The sequence below is a fragment of the Alternaria viburni genome (assembly GCF_023758015.1).
Source record: "Alternaria viburni strain BMP 2772 chromosome Unknown scaffold_3, whole genome shotgun sequence".
Lineage (NCBI taxonomy): Eukaryota > Fungi > Ascomycota > Dothideomycetes > Pleosporales > Pleosporaceae > Alternaria > Alternaria viburni.
The window spans coordinates 379,453-397,733 of record NW_026055772.1 but is presented as its reverse complement, the minus strand read 5'-3'; the positions used below and the strand labels follow the sequence as shown (position 1 = coordinate 397,733).

At 53.1% G+C, this 18,281-nt stretch overlaps 6 protein-coding genes across 6 annotated transcripts; 3 read left to right on the top strand and 3 right to left on the bottom strand.

Annotated features, from left to right (window-relative positions):
• Nucleotides 1-2,938: 2,938 nt before the first annotated feature.
• On the bottom strand, nucleotides 2,939-5,060 carry J4E79_001760 (uncharacterized protein; the record flags this gene model as incomplete). Its single annotated transcript, XM_049350666.1, has 3 exons — nucleotides 2,939-3,170; nucleotides 3,246-4,974; nucleotides 5,027-5,060. 3 exons carry the CDS (start codon nucleotides 5,058-5,060, stop codon nucleotides 2,939-2,941), a joined length of 1,995 nt encoding a protein of 664 aa, XP_049214505.1.
• Nucleotides 5,061-5,971: 911 nt separating this feature from the next.
• Nucleotides 5,972-8,237, top strand: J4E79_001759 (uncharacterized protein; the record flags this gene model as incomplete). Its single annotated transcript, XM_049350665.1, has 2 exons — nucleotides 5,972-6,709; nucleotides 6,765-8,237. 2 exons carry the CDS (start codon nucleotides 5,972-5,974, stop codon nucleotides 8,235-8,237), a joined length of 2,211 nt encoding a protein of 736 aa, XP_049214504.1.
• A 2,144-nt stretch (nucleotides 8,238-10,381) lies between these two features.
• On the bottom strand, nucleotides 10,382-11,068 carry J4E79_001758 (uncharacterized protein; the record flags this gene model as incomplete). The annotated part of the gene is made up of 1 exon (XM_049350664.1): nucleotides 10,382-11,068. One exon carries the CDS (start codon nucleotides 11,066-11,068, stop codon nucleotides 10,382-10,384), a length of 687 nt encoding a protein of 228 aa, XP_049214503.1.
• Nucleotides 11,069-13,248: 2,180 nt separating this feature from the next.
• J4E79_001757 (uncharacterized protein) lies at nucleotides 13,249-14,228 on the top strand (the record flags this gene model as incomplete). Its single annotated transcript, XM_049350663.1, has 2 exons — nucleotides 13,249-13,434; nucleotides 13,794-14,228. 2 exons carry the CDS (start codon nucleotides 13,249-13,251, stop codon nucleotides 14,226-14,228), a joined length of 621 nt encoding a protein of 206 aa, XP_049214502.1.
• A 1,284-nt stretch (nucleotides 14,229-15,512) lies between these two features.
• J4E79_001756 (uncharacterized protein) lies at nucleotides 15,513-16,162 on the top strand (the record flags this gene model as incomplete). The annotated part of the gene is made up of 2 exons (XM_049350662.1): nucleotides 15,513-15,836; nucleotides 16,061-16,162. The coding sequence occupies 2 exons, from the start codon at nucleotides 15,513-15,515 to the stop codon at nucleotides 16,160-16,162; spliced, it is 426 nt and encodes a 141-aa protein (XP_049214501.1).
• Nucleotides 16,163-16,545: 383 nt separating this feature from the next.
• On the bottom strand, nucleotides 16,546-18,168 carry J4E79_001755 (uncharacterized protein; the record flags this gene model as incomplete). Its single annotated transcript, XM_049350661.1, has 1 exon — nucleotides 16,546-18,168. The coding sequence occupies one exon, from the start codon at nucleotides 18,166-18,168 to the stop codon at nucleotides 16,546-16,548; it is 1,623 nt and encodes a 540-aa protein (XP_049214500.1).
• Between the last annotated feature and the right edge of the window lie 113 nt (nucleotides 18,169-18,281).

Below are 18,281 nucleotides of genomic sequence, written 5' to 3'. Positions count from 1 at the left end.
CAGGCAGAGTGATGGCGGGCGGGCCACATGAGATGGTTGGCGGCACACCATCTCGGTGTAGGATGACCTGCAGGCTGCACGCGCGCATTGGCCACTAGGTGTTGCGGACTCGACGGCCGTTAATGCAGGACTGACGATCCATGGAGTGCCGCTAGATATCAAACTATGGCCAGAGACTGAACAGCGCGATCGTGCAAATTGCAGCGAGCCGTCACGACGACTGGCGACACTAGGCGTCGAGGGTGGAGCCAAAGGCCCGAAGACACTACGCAGTCACGATACAGCGCTAGCGGCGGGGCAGATCACACCAGCATACCATCACAACCTCGACGTTCCCACTCAGCCTCATTTCAGGCTTGCCTCTTTTGGTCCATCATACACCCTCTTCTGCTCACACGCCGCTCGCTCGCGTCGCTGAGAGGCCACGACGGAACTGCTTAGAGTCCCGCTACATCCGCCCTGCCACGCTCGTCGTGAGCATGACGAGGCTGCTTGCGTGAACCTTTGTTCTGTGCCTGCAGCCGACGCTCGACTACACCGAACCCGGTGGCGTTCCTCCAGAAATGTTTCATGGAATGGTCATGGATAGGGTTTCAGCTCCGTGGATGATTCAGCTGATGCGGCTCCAATACACCACACTGATAAACTACATTAACTTTGGATCACCGTGACAATTGCCACTATTGAAACCTGGCACCGTGGTCTGCCTACACGGAGCATTACCCGTATCATTCGACAGCCTGGGATAACGCGGCAGCACCTCCCGGCTCCACTATCCAGTTCTCCATTATTTTGAGATTTCTACTGTTTTCCCAGATTCCTCCTTACAACCGCGATACGGCCCGATTTTGCTTGGGCTCTACAAAAGATGGAATGACGTAGTTTCGCATACACACGACCCTCCTGTTGGGCTTTGTAATGTTACAGTCACCGTTTTCTGACGTTGCGGTCAACGTCGACGATAGTCGGACACTGTAGACGTGGGTAACGCGGTTCCCGGGCGCCAATTTGGGCGTGCGCCTCAATATCTGACTAAGAACTCTATCTCGCCCACCGCAGTGTCACCTGAACCCTGATGCCGCCTGACGAGTCGGAGTCGCCTGCGTTCTTGAATTTCAATGCGTCCCGCTCGCTAATGCTAGCAGACGAAGTCTTGGGAGCTCACGTTCAGCTCTCGAGACGAAGTTTTGTGCGCCTCATGGCTGTTCAAGTTCCAAATGATGTTCGGCGTGCACGAGTTTGTCGCGGTTGGGTATTCAAGAACACTACCTTGTTGGGTGGCTGGGGGCAGCTGCGACAATCTCGGCTCCTCTTTCCAGATGCTACCACAAGTCGCTTACGCCATTAATGAACTGCTTCGACACGGGATTGGACGCTTCTACAGTTTCTCTCCTAATGCGAACCAAACAACGTTCACGAATAGAAGCTCATTGTTTTCCTTCGAAGCGTGTAGTCTTCCCTGGCATGTCGGCTTCTAGGCGTTGTTATTCGCAGCGCTTCCTCCCTTGACTGCATCACGTCTTACCAGATCTGGTGGACTACAACACAGCATGCCCTAGTAGCGCTCTCTACGCAATTTGCTTTTTTCCATTCAAATCATTGGGTCCTTAGTCTACACAAATCGACCGATGCAGTGGCACGCGTACCGTGATCTACCACTCACCGCTGGGACGACCCCAGCAAGACTAGATTTCTTCACAACCCGTCTACATCCTCGCAGAGTCCGTCCCTCAACGTCCTTCACGATGCATCTCCAAAGCCATTCACCGCCCTACACCGCCCTTTCCGCCATGCCTTCCGCGATACGATCTACGAGGCGCGAGCGCCCGGGAGCTAAAGTCGCTCGCTAGCCTACAAATCCCCAGCAGGGATTCCCCAAACCGTCAGACCTGCATTTGTACCAAGGAAGAAACACCATACCTGTGGGTCTGCAACAACTCGGACGCTTTTGTTCCAGGTTTCTTGAAACAAACATCGGACCAGCATCGGTCCACCTCGGACTTTTTATGACGCGCGCCTACAGTTACGGGCTCGCGTTTCGGCGAGGCGACGAAAAGTTCGAACGAGATGATCATTGGCCGCCTGCCTCGTTTCGATTCCGTCTCCGTTCGTACATACGAGGCGCTCACCGCTGGTGTTCCTGCACCAAAGCCCGACACACCGTGCCGATAGCGACTTACATAGTGTTGAATGCCGGCATTTGTACCAGCGCTGACAGATTTCCAGTCGCCTTGACTGGATGCCGACGCCGGTGCCAGGGATCCTGTCTGTGGGGTGCATGGTTGAGATGAGCCCCGCCGTCTCTTCGAATTCTGCAACACCACGGACTCTGATCCGACTAATCGCCCCTCTCGATCCGAAATCTAGTTGAGATGCGCGCGCGTACTGCCTGCCCCTATACTCGCGCCCAATGCATGTCCTTGGTACAACGAGGCTCTCACCGACTACGTCACTTCCTACTCCTGTCTATGTTTGGGTATACTCTTCTCCGCGGGTCAATGCGATAGTAAGCGCTTCTGAGAAAGACTTCATCAAAATTACCCCGCTCCTCCCACACGGAAAAAAATTAATGGTGTACGCGTGTTCCGCGTGACACCATCGACATGGTGCGGGAATGCCGAGCCTGCAAGTAGTCAATCAGCTGCAATGGCAGAACAAATGTGAGGGCTGCAACAACCAGAGGAGAGAAGGAAAAACAAAAGAAGGATAAGCTTCGTCCTAAACGCTTCGTCGTAACATCTCGGAGTCAGCACTTGCGTATCCCCATGCCCATTACCCCAGCTACGTCACCTGGCACACGCGTTGCACTCACGATCGTCGCGTTAAAACTCTTGTCTCTTTATTCTTTGCTCTTTGTACCCAATCACAAAAGTGCACGCAGACCCCCTCGTTCAAGTAACGCCGTTCCAAACGCCGCGATCAATGGGTATAGTACATGCTAAGATCCGATGCCAATCTCATATCCAAGCATCACCTCTGTTGATGCTCCCTCCCAGCCCCGATTTCCGCCCGTTGAGATCATGAAGTTGCACGTCGGGTCGAGGTATAGTTGCGATATGACGCCGGTGCGGTGTCCGGGGACAATAAAGAATGGTGTAGCGGCCGCGCCGGCTTTCGGTCCCGCGTCGTTGTGGGCAAGGTCGTAGAGGCGGAGGATGTCGTATGATGCGCTGGTACATGTTAGTGCTTGTCTCACGTCACGTCACGTATGTATGTGTGCGCGTGTGAGGGGGAGGTGAGCTTACCAAATGAGATGTCGCCCATTGGGCATAGCCCGAACTGCGCTCACTGCACCACTGACGCTGGGGAACCGGAATGTGCGTCGCGGCTCTCGTAGACTCTTGTGCAGACTGTACTCGTCCACTGTTCCGTTTCGCCGGCCAGCGTAGATGAAGTTGCCGTCTGGTGACCAGCATGCGTTCATGCACCACGGTGGTGTGTTTCGCGGGGGTGTGATGCGTGCGACTGGGTTCGGTTGCCGGCGGTCCCAGATACGCAATGTGCCGTCCATTGACGCGTCCATAAAGGTCGTTTCAGATGAAGCAGGCTGCTCGGTCTGGTTTGCGGAAGTAGTCGTGGACTGTTCTAGATCCTCTCCATGGGGCAGGCCATTGGCAGTGCCATTAAGCTGCGCATCTGTAGTTCCATTCGCTGCTGGTTGGTTCTCAGCATCTACTGGGGGTTCCTTCGCTTGATCCGCAGCTGGCTCCTCGGGTGCTTGTACAGGACCGCCCATGTCCATCATGTCCATGTCCGCATTGGCGTCGTCGTCCGCTTGTTGTATGCCGTTCGCGATGGCTCTGGAGAACTCGTCCTCGTCGTCATCACCACCGAACGAAGGAAGAGTGGCCGAGAGGTTGTTTTCCTGGCCGTCGCCGAACAAAGAGTCCTGGTCCTTGTCTCCAAACAGCGAGTCGTCTGGAGATCCCTGGGCATCCTCAGCACCTTCGTCTTTGGGTATCACGGGCTTTATATCGGCGCCGTTCGCGAGGGCGCCGTTGGTTCGAGGTCGAGCGGAGTTGTTGGAGGAGAAAGTGCCGTTCGATGTAGGAAGGGTTTCGGTATCCTGAGGTATAGGTAATGTAGACATGGGACGTTGCTCGATTGCGGATATCTGTCCTCCGCTCGTCTCGAACTTCCTCTTAACGCTTCCAGTGTTCAAGTCCCAGTCATTGATAGTCTTGTCCCAACTACCACTCAATACCGACGTCTCGTCCTGCGACAATGTCAAGACCGAGACGGCTGAGGTATGGTTCTTGAGAGTGTGTATCCGCGTTCCTTCCTGATGGCGCACCGACTGCAGGTTTATGCCTCCCGAGTCCAGACCCGACAACAGCCATAGGGCTTGGTGGTGTACTGCGAGCGAGTACACAGGGGACAAGCTCTCGGCTGCGGCACTGTCCTCATTCTCCCAGTATGAGAGAAGCACGCCCGCCTTGGTGACCGAGTCAACGAAAGGGTGTCGCTGGGCCACAGTTAGGGCAAGCTTGCCGTTGGCTGTGTCCACCCAATTGAACTTTCGTATATAGCCGTCTGCGCCTCCACTGAAGACCCATCGCATGTCCGGTGTGGCGGTGATGGCATTGATTGAGGTGCTATGCGGTGCGGCGATGGTGGGTATGATGTCGTATATAGGCGCATTCAAGGCCTCCTGTCGCACGCTCGGGTGGAAGGGCAGGTTTCCGAGCACGCCCGAAGCCGCCGCTCGAGGGCTGGGTGATGTGAGGGTGACAGATGGATTTCCCTCTGCTTGTCCAGCTGTACCGCCATTGGATATGCTGTTGCGCGGTCGCTGCGAAGGGCTGTCGGGCTCGTCCTGGTCCTGATCTTGGTCCTGGTCTTCATCGTCGTTGTCGTTGTCTCCGTCTGCATCGTCGTCGTCATTATCGCCGTCGTCTGCATCGTCGCCCTCTTCCTCCTCGTCTACATCCATGGCATCGTTCTCCTCCTGCTCATCTTCCTCCTCGGCGGAGCCTGTTGCGCGCGGTCAGCTGGCAGCTCCTCCGAGCGTCGTGGGGATATTTACTGGCGCCATTCTCGTAGTCGTCCTCCTCATTCATACTGTCTCCATGAGCATGGGCTAATTAGCACGTGCTCAGCGGATGCACTGCTACGTCGCGTCGAGTGGATGCGCCGATGTTCGCGTTGGGGAACATGGATGAGGCTCGGCCTCGCGTCATTCTCCCGAACGGCGCCATTCCTGCTCGGGACTAGTGAGTCCTGGTCCAAATGACCTCCAAATCCCCGGCCAGCATCTGTGCAACGTACAACACCGACCCATTTCTATTGGCTGATACTGTACACGTTTGTCCCCTTCTTTGGATGCTGACGGTTCGGCATAGCCGGGAGTGAGATGTTGTAGTCGCCACACGCAGCAGCAGTGCCTACGATAAACGTTATCACACCAACACGTCCGTCCTCGTTCAAGGCGACCGTTTCCGAGATTTTACAATCCAGGACCCTCGCAAAGTCTTCGCGAGATACACAGAACGTACGAAAACAGACCTGTAAACTTCAACAGTTGTCTACTTCATTTTCCTTTAATGTCTTATCCAGCCTGGTTGAGAGACTTCATCATCCTTACTATGGCCTCCGGTCCTGTCTCCTGGAATGCTTATGCCTAGAACGAGTATTGCTCTTGGCGTAAGAGTCCGCAGTCACCAGGCTGGCATCGGTGTTCAGCCTTGTTACCCCTACCTAAGTCTTTGCCTCCTCAATGATTTGGCCCCCGCACCTGTCGCGCTGGCTTACTCTGCGATATCTCGATAGGTTTCCCAAATAATCTTTTGTCATCTGATGGCTACCGGTCTTGTCCTCACCCTTCTTAAGCATGGCAGATCCCCGCGCCCCGCTGTTGTTCTGATATCCCGTTCTTCTGGCCTCTCTTCTATGCGAACCCTCTTTCTTGCAGCCTCTTGTTCTTCGATCGCTTCGATTTACTACTCATCATTCTGACATCCTGCGGAGTATGATGGAGGATACTGCGCTCTTGATCGATCAGCGATCGTCAGTCTCCACCAAAGAGAGTGATGTTCACGAGCGCGATCTGGGACCTACGAATCCCATCGAAGGAGCCAAAATCGCTCTGAAGCGTGACTTTCCATGGCTTGAGTTCATGTATCACACTGCAGTACTCGCCATAGTTGGTATCCTTCTGTGGATACACATCATCGGACTCTTTTGGAGGGATTTCAAGATCAAGAACCAGAAACGGCAGAACATGGAACTCCAGGCATTTCAGGTCGCGTCCAAGGCTCACGAGTTGCTGATGCTCGCATCACTATCCATGATTGTCTTTCACTACATGCGAAGACTGCTGGTCGGGCGAAACGGTATTCCCTTCGGACTCGTCAATGCACTTCATGTCACAGGCTCGCCCAGCATGCTGTTCAAGTGGTCATTCTGGGCGGGGTGGAGGCGTCACCTCCCATTCGGAGGCTTGTTGTTTCTCACCTGTATCTTTTCGCTGACTTTAGGACCGTCATCTGCGATCACGGTGATTCCTTCGCTTGAGTGGTACGAGATGAAGAACGCTTTTCCAGCCGACGGCTCAACCGTCCTCTACAACGCAACTGCAGCCAAAATCTGGCCAACTGTCTTCAATAACTCAATGGACACAAATCAAACTGCTCGTTGCCTCCAAGATCCATTCAAGTCACCATTAAACCTACACTGCCCGTCGGCAGGGTTTATCGATATCTATAAATGGGTATTTATCTCCAGTTTTTCGGACATAACATGTATTCAATGCTGAAACTATTCAGTTTATCAGTTTCACGAAGACTGGATCGCGCGATGACTTGCTCTTCACAGACCTACGTGCGAGCAGCGTTCAACGGAAGGTCTCCATCAAGACTGGTAATGGCCCAAAGGGCGGCTGGGCCTACACCACCGTCATCACTGAGCTGAGCTCGAGAACACTCGGTACATTTTATAACTATGCAAGACACAACAATGCTGGCGGTACTAGAGACATGGCATATCCCCGATTGCGCATCATAGCGGACACTCCAATTCACCAGCCCATCGTCTATGTGAAGTGTAGCCTCTCTTTGTGGACCCAAGTTCCGGATCGACTACGTGTTCCATTTCCGAACATCGATAGGTCACAGGCATGGGGGCAGGAGGCATTGCATCCTGAAGCTGAGACAAAATACGCCAAGCCTAACGATACCATCTTTGATCGGCTACCGAGTAAGATCGCGAGATTCAAATGGTACAAAAGCAACAATGGGAATTTGTCATCATCGCTACTTGCGTTGGCAATCATCCCTGTCTCGGCCAAAAACTCAACAAAAGACAGATACCCATCCACTGCCACTGTGGCATGCTCAACTGATGCAAGGTGGGTCTCTAGCGATGCATATTACCAGCCCAAGAACTCGACCACTGTCTCGAGCAACGTTTCTGATGCACTCTCCGAGACCGAATGGAAACCCGAAAAAGCACTCCTCACCAAGTTGGGCATATCAGAAAACCCGCTCGACTTGAGGCTCGACTGGGCGCATTTTCTGAACCGACAGCAAAGCGAGTGGTTAGCCGACAACTCTTCCTCCACTGTCAGTGGCATGGCCCGGTTCCTCAATACTGCCATCATCCGCCCTAAACAAGAAGACAACCGAATTACGGCGTTCTATGCGCCTAATATGACGACCCCAGACACGGGCGGCGCATTCGAAGAGGCAATAGCGATGCTGGTGGGAACGGTGCTTGTGGACGGCATAGCGCGAAGCATGTCTAGATTATCCTCTTTCGTCAAAACTAACGCCACCGCTGACGTGGTAACAAGACTTGAAACCTTCCTTCCTTCGGGCGAGAGACTCTTCAAGTGGAATCCAGACAGCTACGTTCCCGGTTTCTACTCAGTTCGCATCACACTCGATTCCTACGGATACGGATACGGACTCCAGAACACAGCCGTCTGGGCAGCCATGATTGTCCTGCTACTCTTTGCGCTGATGTTGATTGTGCATGTAGCATTTGTAGGCTATTCTGTCGCTAGGGGACGGTACTACGGTGGCGAGTGCTGGGAGGACGTAGCGGAGCTTATCGCATTGGCAATGAATTCGGCGCCGAGCGAGAAGTTGTACGGCACGAGTGCGGGTGTGGAGCGCGCCGATACATGGAGGAGTATGATCAAGATCCAGGAAACAGGCGACCAACATCTGGAATTGTGTGTCGTGGATGGACATCAGGAGGATGGAGAGACGGTCAAGATCGGGAAGAAGTACTTGTAACCAGAGTGTTTGCTCGTATTTAGGTCGACACGACAACATAGCTGAGGCCTAGATGCACTAGCCATTGACAGTGGTATATTCTGGGTTTGTTTAAATTGATGTATCGTCGCGAAGTAGTCTGGAGACCAAGAGTATGCAGCCACAGTCAGAGACGGATACGAAATAGCAATTGAATGGTTTGGGCGGAGTTTCTTCCGAGTACTCCGACGTGAGGTTTTCATAAGTAGGAAATTCTTGTTTACGTTGAGAATATGAGCGCCAGTGGATATAGCTCCAGCCTTTTATCGGCAAGATGAGGAGATCGAGCGTCTGGGCCTGCCGGTATGGATGGAGATCGTAGAGTCCCACTTCCAATATGATGGTACAGCACCGGGATAGCCGATATGTTTATCCTGACGGCTCGCTGCGATAGTTATTTTTGACACCAACAAAAGACGCATTGTCTGAGTAAGGAAAAGGTGGCGACCGTCGGAATCCACAGCAAGTTCTTGCGGAGTTGCTTGACTCAAGTAGTAGGCGTGTCAACGCATGGGGCCGCTTCCCCGAACTTGCGGGTTCAGGCCGCCAGCGAGGCTGACCGGCCAGCGGCCCCCATGGCCATGAGGCAGCCTGGCGACCTGTCTTTGGGTTTGAAATTTGCGGCTGAGTTCAGTGCGACAGAGCTTGTACCAGTTGGTGTTTCTAAACATTGAGGAGAGAAGAAAAGCGATGTTGATGAGATGTCGGTAAAGGACTGCAGAGCCGCAGAGCCGCAGAGCCGCGCAGGATGCGGGCACCCGCAGACACCCCGCTTAAACTGCCTAAGGCCTCTGCAAAATCATCCAGCGCGTAACTCATCGTTTGGAAACACATGGTGCACGGTGATATGGACTATGGGAGCACTTGTAAGTTCGACCGGTGAGAGCGTCGTGTTCGTGGTTCTACCTAGGAGGCAAATGATGACATGCCGCCTCGCCACTCCACGCTTATTGTGCCGCAACACAGGCATACGCCTCATGCTCCTGACATTTCAGCAACCCCAACTCCTTCAACCACTCAAAAAGGATCGCGATGCCGGTTCTCAAGCTTGTGCCACGTTCCACGTCTGTTGCACTGCCCTACGCGCCGAGGCATGGTTGGTCCAGAGCGGCGTGATTGGATTCCCGACCCATAATCCTGTAGCCGCCGAAGGCACCTCTTGCATGGTTTCATAGCCAGGCTGGTGCGGCGATCATGCAGTCTTCACGACTGCGCCGCAATATTTGCTCCGACCATGTACTGCATATGCCCGAAACTTGTACTCTGGGACAGAGTACTAACTCCCACATCCTCTCACGTTCTGCGTGTGTGCGAAACGTCAAGTGACTCCCTCAACCATGGCGACACCCACACCATCCCCCACATCGAAACATTTCAACCTAACGACCACTCAAGAGGAGAATGCAATCGAAACGGACCTGGCCCTTCCTGGCATCAAGCGCGGTATTGCCATTGGAGTAGCGTGTTCTGTATCGATCGTCGTTATCGCCATTCTTGCTTTCTTTGCGATCAGACGAAGGAACCGTGTGCTGGCTCGGAGAGCACAGCTCCAGACCACAAAGAGAGAGTCGATAGACGCCGAAGCAGGACCACAGGAGAAAGCTTGGTATTCTACACCCGCGTCATCACCACCGCTGCCAACACCACCACCGCTGCTTGTTGAAGCCGATGCTCGGATTATCTACGAATTGGATGCAGGCCAGATACCAGAACTGCACGGCGATACTGCTGCGCAAGAAGTAGAGGGAAATGGCAACATTCACGCCACGTCAGAAGCGGAAGAACTGTACGTTCGGAAGCTTGAGCAATGGAGGACTTGGAGCATGGCACTGGAGCCGGATACAAGGACTCGTACCACCGAACCCGTACGTGCTCCCGTACCGCTACTCATGGTTTCACCACCTGAGGCTTCTCCTGGTGGAGTCTCGCCGTTGCAGCGCTTGTCGAGGGACTACACCCCGCAGGACGGCTCGCCAGTATCACCGCCTCCAAATGTCCATTTTCCATCGGGTCATCGCGAGTACACCAACCATTGAGAGAGAGAAATTTCCAAAATTGGCTTCCCCGTTAGGAAAGCGCGAAAAAATGTATTTTGTTTCGTAACGACATGAGATGCTAGCGGACCGTCAACACGACGCTTTCTTATCCTCGATACTCTTCGAATCGACGTGGTACTGGTCGTCTTCGTCATCGATTGGCGAGTCCGGGAAGAGCCGCTCCCCAGTGCCTTTCTTTTCGTCGTTTGGAAGGACTTCGGAACCTGGTAATTCTGCAGCAAAGAGTCGACGGTCACCAACGGCCTCCACGGGAACAACAGGACTGGCGAGTTCAGAAGCGCTCTTCTCGCTATTACACCCAGCCTCCATCTCCGCTGGCCCGAGGGCTCCACATTCGCTCCCCTTTGTCGCATTCTCCAAGTCGTACGAACTTTGTGACAGGGTGCTCTTCCGGCGTATTCCAGCTCGCCTTCGACGCACGCAAAACCAGCCGCCTAGTAGAAGTAGTATGACAGCAACGGCGACTGCTGCGCCGATACCAGCGCTCGCGCCAACGCCCAGACCGCCATTTCCGGATTCTAGAACTGCGGGCGCTGAAGCAGAGGCTTGCGTCGAGGTTGAAGAAGGAAGAGAGGTTTGTGAAGATTGTGATGCATCGGCCGGTGATGGTCTCCCAGGAGGACCCGGTGTTGGCGGCGTTGGAGTTGGAGCAGGTGCAGTTGAGCTCACGTCGTCATCGTCATCATCGTCCCTGTCCTTGCGGTCTTTCTCTGTCTCAGTCGGGAGCGGCACAGTCGGATCTGTGGATGTCGACATGGCGGATATCACGATGGTAAATGTATAGTAAGAAGACTGCCAGAGCGCACGGCGACAGTTGTACAATAATGTGAGCTTCTAGTGACCAATTTTGAGATTATCTCCAAAATCATTTGCACTTGCTACACCCCACTTACATATGAACATCAATGTCCCAGGACAATGGGCATCGACGACGACACCTCATCCATGTTTTCGCGTTCAAGCATCGGCAGAGTCGCGGCACCCATCGCTCATTCGCAGACGGTCCTAATAGCGCGTCGATTCCGCCGGCTCAGCCTCGTCTCCTCACGAAAACTTCGGTCAATTGTCATCTTGGCCTTACCTGCTACAGGCCTGACTTTTCCGTGCCTTGATGTTGGGTCTCGATAGGCCAATGACTTTGATGCTCCCATGTAAGATGGGAGACGCGTCCATCGGGGCTCCGCTGTGCTGTCGAGTTCGCCAAGCTGCGGAGGCCATCGCCGCGTAGTCATCAACTACCGATCCATTCGACCAAAGTTTGGAATTGTCTTGCCCTTAGAATGAATATCATTTCTGCGTGGCGACTTTTGTGTAGTGGTGTGCTTCGGGCTGCGCACAGTAGGTATGTATGTATGCAGGAGCTCCTGAGAACTAAGGAAAATTCACGGGCCAGCCGCTACATCATGCAGGGCTAATGACATTGACCCAGGAACTGGAATTGTCGATGCTGGGCCTAAGTCGAAAGTTTTGCCATTCATGGACAAGCCGCTGCACAACACGTGGGGTCTCAGGCATCGCTAGGTATGATCACGCCGATTAGGTTCACGATATTGGGTTCATGGAAATGCGCGCAAATTGCCATGAGATGTATGACACCTATCTCTTTAGAGGAAAAACAGCGACCTGACGGCGAGGAGATGGTTCGAGTCAGTGCTGCGAAGCGTGTGCGATCCACATGTCGGCGCCATCGGAAGCGAGTCCGTCCCGTCCGCGGTGTCCCCTCCAGCCTCCCCGCCCCATCGCGTTGCACGCCGTTCAACGTGCCTCGACGCCGTCGCTCGCTCTATGCAAATGCTCCTCCTCTCAACCGATCATACAAACCGAATGCTGCCCAAGCAAGAAAATCAGCGAAATCTTTGACGCCGCGCGTCTGACTGGACTCTGGACCGGGCTACAGACTGCAGCTCTCGCAATCGCTTTGCGGGACGCATCTACTGTGAGATTTTACGGTACACCCAAAGTTTTGAGTACATTAGCACGTGGTCTATGTACAGGGACAGATGCCTCGGGATGCTGCTGATTCGCTATTGCTGTCTGAGTAAGCAGGGGCCATGGAAAGTATCACTACCACCGTAGTGCCCGCGGAACAAAGCCGGTCGAGAACTCCTAGGGGGAAGAAACTAGATCGACATGAATTATACTTTCAGCCATCCCCAAGGCAGTCATCATTACCGCATAGGATATTGTGCCATCTCGAGAGCACGGTGGACTAAGATCGATCTTTGGCGGTGCGCCCATACACTTGCATCAGCTTCTTCCGCGGGATGAATGCCACAGGGTCTCTTCCGTGGCCTACAGGCATGCTATCAATCTGATAGACTCTGGTGCGGCTCCTCTGGATGGTCGATCAGCTAGATTGGTGCCTGCGCCTGCCCTTGCAGGTGATGGGGACGAAGAGGCCATCAGCTAGCGCAGAGCGGCACACCCGCACTTCTTCAATAGCGCGACATTTGAATGGGGAATCCCTTCGATAATCGTCTGAGTAATTGCATGTTGAAGAGGTGATCTGGCGACACAGAACCATACAATGGCAGAGGTTGGCAGAGAACCATGATACGTCGACGGCGCGCCTGGAACCAAACACCAGAGATCCAAAGGTCTGGAAGGAATGTTGTTTTTCGTTCCGGATTGCATGTTCTGGCATTAAGAGCTAGCTTCGCACGTCAGTTAGGGTTACCGGTCTGATGGAAGAGTCTAATACTACCGCCCAAAGTCCTGACGAAAGACGCCACACAACGGCTGACCGAGAGATAATAAGGGGATCCACCGGGTCTATTGCGCATTCATCGTGCATATCCCACAGGCCACTCGCCCCCGTAAGACTACGCCGGTTGCGGCCCGACCTCTACGTGGATTCATATGCCTTCGGGCTCCTCTACACAGATTGTTGCGGATCTTACCTTCATTTCACATTGAAACCACTGAGACCTTGCATTATGGCAAGCCAGAACTCCAACCCCAACGCAGACCCTGTCTTCTTCGGTGGCATAGAAGTCGACATCACCCAATTCGATTTCAGCGACCATACTTCGAAGGTCAACAGTCTTACGATAACATGCGCAGTCTTCATCGCTCTGGTGGTGTTGACTGTCGGTCTCCGCCTCTTCGCAAGAGCGAAATACGTCGGCCATATCTTCATAGACGATTGTACGGGCCAACCTATTCCCTCACAAAGGTCCCAGCTGATATATGACAGTCCTTATCATTTGCGCGGCCATCTTCACTGTTGCTCTGGCTGCAGTGTGTATCGCTGGTAAGCAGCAAGTATTTCGAGTGTGGAATCCAGCTAACGATATGTTAGCGACCCAATATGGCCTCGGGCGACACATTTGGCTCCTACCCATGTTGACACTCTTCGACACTTTGAAGGACTGTATATTGGTAGGTGCCAAGCTTTCATTGGGTGTCGTATTATGGATATGGCGATCGTCATGAATGTTGAAAATGGGCTTATTGAGCTGTCACAACTAACGCGCTATAGTATCTCTTCATCTGCCAAATCCTATACGCCTTTGCTATTGCGTTGACGAAGATCGCCATCATATCGTCGTACCTGCGTTTCATCCACGACAAGACCTTCCGCATCTGGATGTACGCGATATCTGTGTGCATCGTCGGTCTATGGATTTCGGGTAAGACAAGCCACAGTTACCGACACGTGACATGTGCTGAAGTACTGTTAGGAATCTTCGTCACCATCTTCCAATGCCGTCCGGTCCAAGGAGCGTGGGACTTCACCCTCGAACCAGTGTGCGTCGACTACGTCACCTATCTATACGCCAGCTCCGCCGTTAATGTCGCGACGGATCTCCTCCTTTGCGCGTTACCTATACCTCATATTTGGAGGCTGAACATGCCAAAAAGGCAACGAATCGTTCTCTGTGTGCTACTGGCAGGAGGTGCAAGGTATGTGTAGACGGCAGGTCATCGAACTTCGCTGACGTTTGATAGCGCAAGCATATTGGGCATTGTCCGTATTGCCTTCTTGGATCGTTTACGCGTCCTGGATGTTACCTGTAAGTATTCCTTCGGTTTGAGGATCATGATGGAGGGTGTCTTTGGATGCAGTAAGCAGAGCACGAACTGCTATACCTGCCACCAACAGAAATTGCATTGATGTCGGCTATTCCACTCGAACATGAGAGCTAACAAATATACAGATCAGAGTGTCGAGTGCGTAATTATGTCGGTAGGCGAGTGCAGTCTGGGAATCATCTCCGTCAGCATCGCTGCTCTTCGTCCAATGGCACGGCAGTTCTTCCCCAACGCGATGCGAAACTCTCCCTCTTCCTCGTCCAAGCCACGCGAAGCAGGACACGTTCGCCTCGAACACATACCCTCAAGCCAGGACAAGGATCAGTTCACATCGGACAGCAAACATGATCTGTCAGGTTCATACGGATCGCATACACAAGTCTCTTGCTAGTCATCTATGTATAATCTAGACAACGTTTACAAACCTCCGTACGGCTTCCCATCTCGCATACCGTCTTCAAATGCTGCAATGTCGATTCATACTGTCGGGATACTATGAATGGCTGAGTGGTGACTTCGCAAGTCTTTTGCGAACATAGCACAGGCAACGTGAGCTTCATTTGGCACAAAGAGTCCAGCGAAGCTTATGTTACCAGTACTACATTTGAATCCTTGGCTGCGTTCCTGACCTAGAAGAGAAACAGGAATGACGAAAGTCCTTGGAGGTTGTCAAGCTCTCGAGACAGGCGACCAAGAGCGGGACGGAACGCCTTGTTCAGCTGACCGCCAAGAAAGCCAAGCCGTCAGCCCAATCTCGCGCTTTTCCATGGCTGGCTAAACAACGATTGTAATTGGTCCAACACCCTCACGACGTCACAGACCATTACCAGAATCGCGTCAAGCTGAAAGCAGGCTGTGTTGGCGATCTTACTCTGCGCGCGCAGGCTGTGTACAGCGTTAAGGCGTCCACGGCGTAATTCATGAAGCACACCGCTTGTGGCCTGAATACATAAATGCGATGCGTCGCGCCTCCTTTCCATGTGCATACAACTTATCAAATCTGCCTCAAGGTTACACCAAAGACTCATTGCGGCGGCTCATACATCAACCAGTCACCCTTGATCTACTCATCAGTCTATAAAACCCTACCTAAAACCCATTGCCCCCTTTACAACTCTCCATCTTCAAACTACAAGCTTGCAAATCTACCCCAAACATCACCACCATGAAGTACACAGCAGCAACCACTCTTCTCCTCGCGACCATGGCGCTCGCCAGCCCAGCACCCGTCGCCAACCCAGACGCGGTAGCTGAAACCCAACTCATCGGATCTCGCGCCCAATTCCGCGAAGCGCTTGCCGCACGCGACACCCTAGTTATGCCAGAAGTTCAACTCGAAGAACGAGCCAGCAGCAGCGGCGGCAAAGGAGGAAGCAAGGGTGGAAAAGGCACTGGTGGAAAAAACAACACCGAAAGCGCGGCGTCCGACATGCTTTCACCAAGTCGCGCTCTGCAGATCACTGCACTGGGTCTGGGCGTTGTGGAGGTTGTAAGACTCTGGGGTTAGACGACGCGAGCGAGATGGAGCTATGCGGGTTGAGAGCACGGTGCCTATCATTATATTGGGAGGAGAGAGGCGGAGTTTGGTGTGGTCACGACATTTTACTGAGCGATGGAGTCATGTTAGCATGTTATTGTATGATATTGGAGTTCGATACCACGGCATTCGGAAATCAATATGGAGTTCACAACACCACAATCTTCTGCTTGCAGGTTAAGCTTAAGGCGCCCGCTACGTCACCCCGCATGTGTGCCACAGCGATCAAGTTTCTACATCTGACACGACAAGTCCATGCACTGGACTACGAGGACTGATGACGATGGTATTGACCCGGATCGGTGAACTCAGTGTGTGTTGTACACCGAGTGATTCACTCCATCGTTAAGATGATCATCTCAGTAAACAAGCATAGCCACAGTGTGGCGGTGTTGATCAAAGGACAGACTCGATATGGCTGAGATGATCAGTGCACAGCCACAAAGAGTTGAGAGATCAGCAAATGTAATAAACCTGAACAAGTTCACCATGTGCAGATCAAAGAGATTTGAAGTATGAAGAGTAAACATTAACACTGGTATCTGCCGCGGCCTAAACGCTAGAAATGAAAAACGCCGTGCAAATGCTATGCCCCAAACGCTGCGCTATGCTATCGGATCGAATAGAATCCAAAACACTTTTTGTTGCCATGAAGCAATGTTTACAAGAACTTGTTGATCATCTTCTTCCAGCCACTGGCGGAAGATTCTTCCCAGGTCTCGCTAACTTCGTCCTCGAACTTCCCACTCAGGAGATCGGCTTCGGCGGGGTTGATGAACTTGCTCCTGGTAACGAGCTTGTGTCCAATGTAAAGTACGGCGAAGAGAATTAAACTGATGTATGCGATGAAGAAGTCTTCAACGCTCCATGGGACGAAGGCGGTGAAACCTTGGGTGATGGTGATGATGGCGCAGAAAGTGACACCGTAGATGGCGAGTGGGCGGCCACCCCATGACTTGAATGGGAGGGTGTCACGGTCGATGTTCTGAGCCTTGAGTGCGCGCATGAAGCTGATGTGGCAGATCAAGACACAAGTCCAGGCGATGAAACCTGCGACGGAGACGATGTTGAGGAGCCAGTTGAAAGCTTCTCCACCGTTGGCGCTAAGGTTCATGTAGGCAAGCAGACCCATGGCGCCGGTGACTGAGGTCGCCCAGTATGGGACACCTCGCTTGCTGGTAGCCTTGAGGAAAGCAGGGGCACACTTCTCCTCCGCAAGACCGACAAGAATACGGCTACCAGAGTAGACGTTGGAGCTGGCGGCTGAGAGAACGACGGTAAGCAGGATGGCGTTGAAGATATCGGGAAGAGCGGAGACTCCGGCAAGCTGGAAAGCAATAACCATAGGAGATGAACCGGCGTTGGTATCACCAATCTGGAGAGCCTCGTTGTCGTAGGGGACCAGAATGCCAACGAAGAAGATTGTGAAGACGAAAAGGGTGAAAATGCTCCAGAAGGTCTTTCGGATGGCCGAAGGCATGGTGACACGAGGGTTCGCGGACTCTCCAGCACCAATGGCGCAGAGCTCAGTACCCTGGTATGCGAAACCAGCCTGGATGAGGACAGCCCAGAAACCGACGAACTTGGCAACAGGGCCTTCGGCAAGGTATGGAGCGAAAGCACCGGGAGAGTTCCAGTACTGGAAGCCAATGTAGCCTTGTGCGCCGACACCAGCGTTCATGCAGATGGCGTAGATCCAGAAACCGACAAGGGCAACGACCTTGATGAGAGCAAACCAGAATTCGAATTCACCGAAAATGTCAACGGGCAAGAAGTTGACGGCGGTGATTGGTACCCAGAAGATTGTGATGAAGATGCCGATGCTGAGATCTGAGTCCCACCATTGGATGATAAGTCCAGCGGCGGTGAGTTCGAGTGCGTATGTGATGGACCACGAAAACCAGTAAATCCAACCCATGGAGAAACCTAACGAGGGGTCGACAAAGCGGGCAGCGTATTGTGTGAATGCACCGGAAATAGGCAGGTAGGTAGCCATCTCAGCCAAACTGAGCATGACGGAGTAGACCAGAGTACCGACGAAAACGTAAGCCAGGAGCGCGCCAGCAGGACCAGCAGTAGCGATGGAACCTCCGCTAGCAATGAAGACGCCGGTTCCTACAGTACCGCCGATGGCCACGAACTGCAAGTGTCGGGATGAAAGCTTGCGCTGAAGCTCATCCTTGGGGGGTGCGGCCTGCTTCTCGACGTCGCTCGAAGAGTGCGGGACCGACTTGTCCGACCGCTGGTCCATCTTGGGCGTGATCTCCTCAGAGGCGGATGCCATATTGGTGGTGGTATTGGCGAAGGACCCTGGGTGGGGCTTGTGGTTCAAAGTAAGAACAACAACGACGAAGCTGTGATGTATACGATAGATGTCAAGTGCGCAAGAGCCAGGGA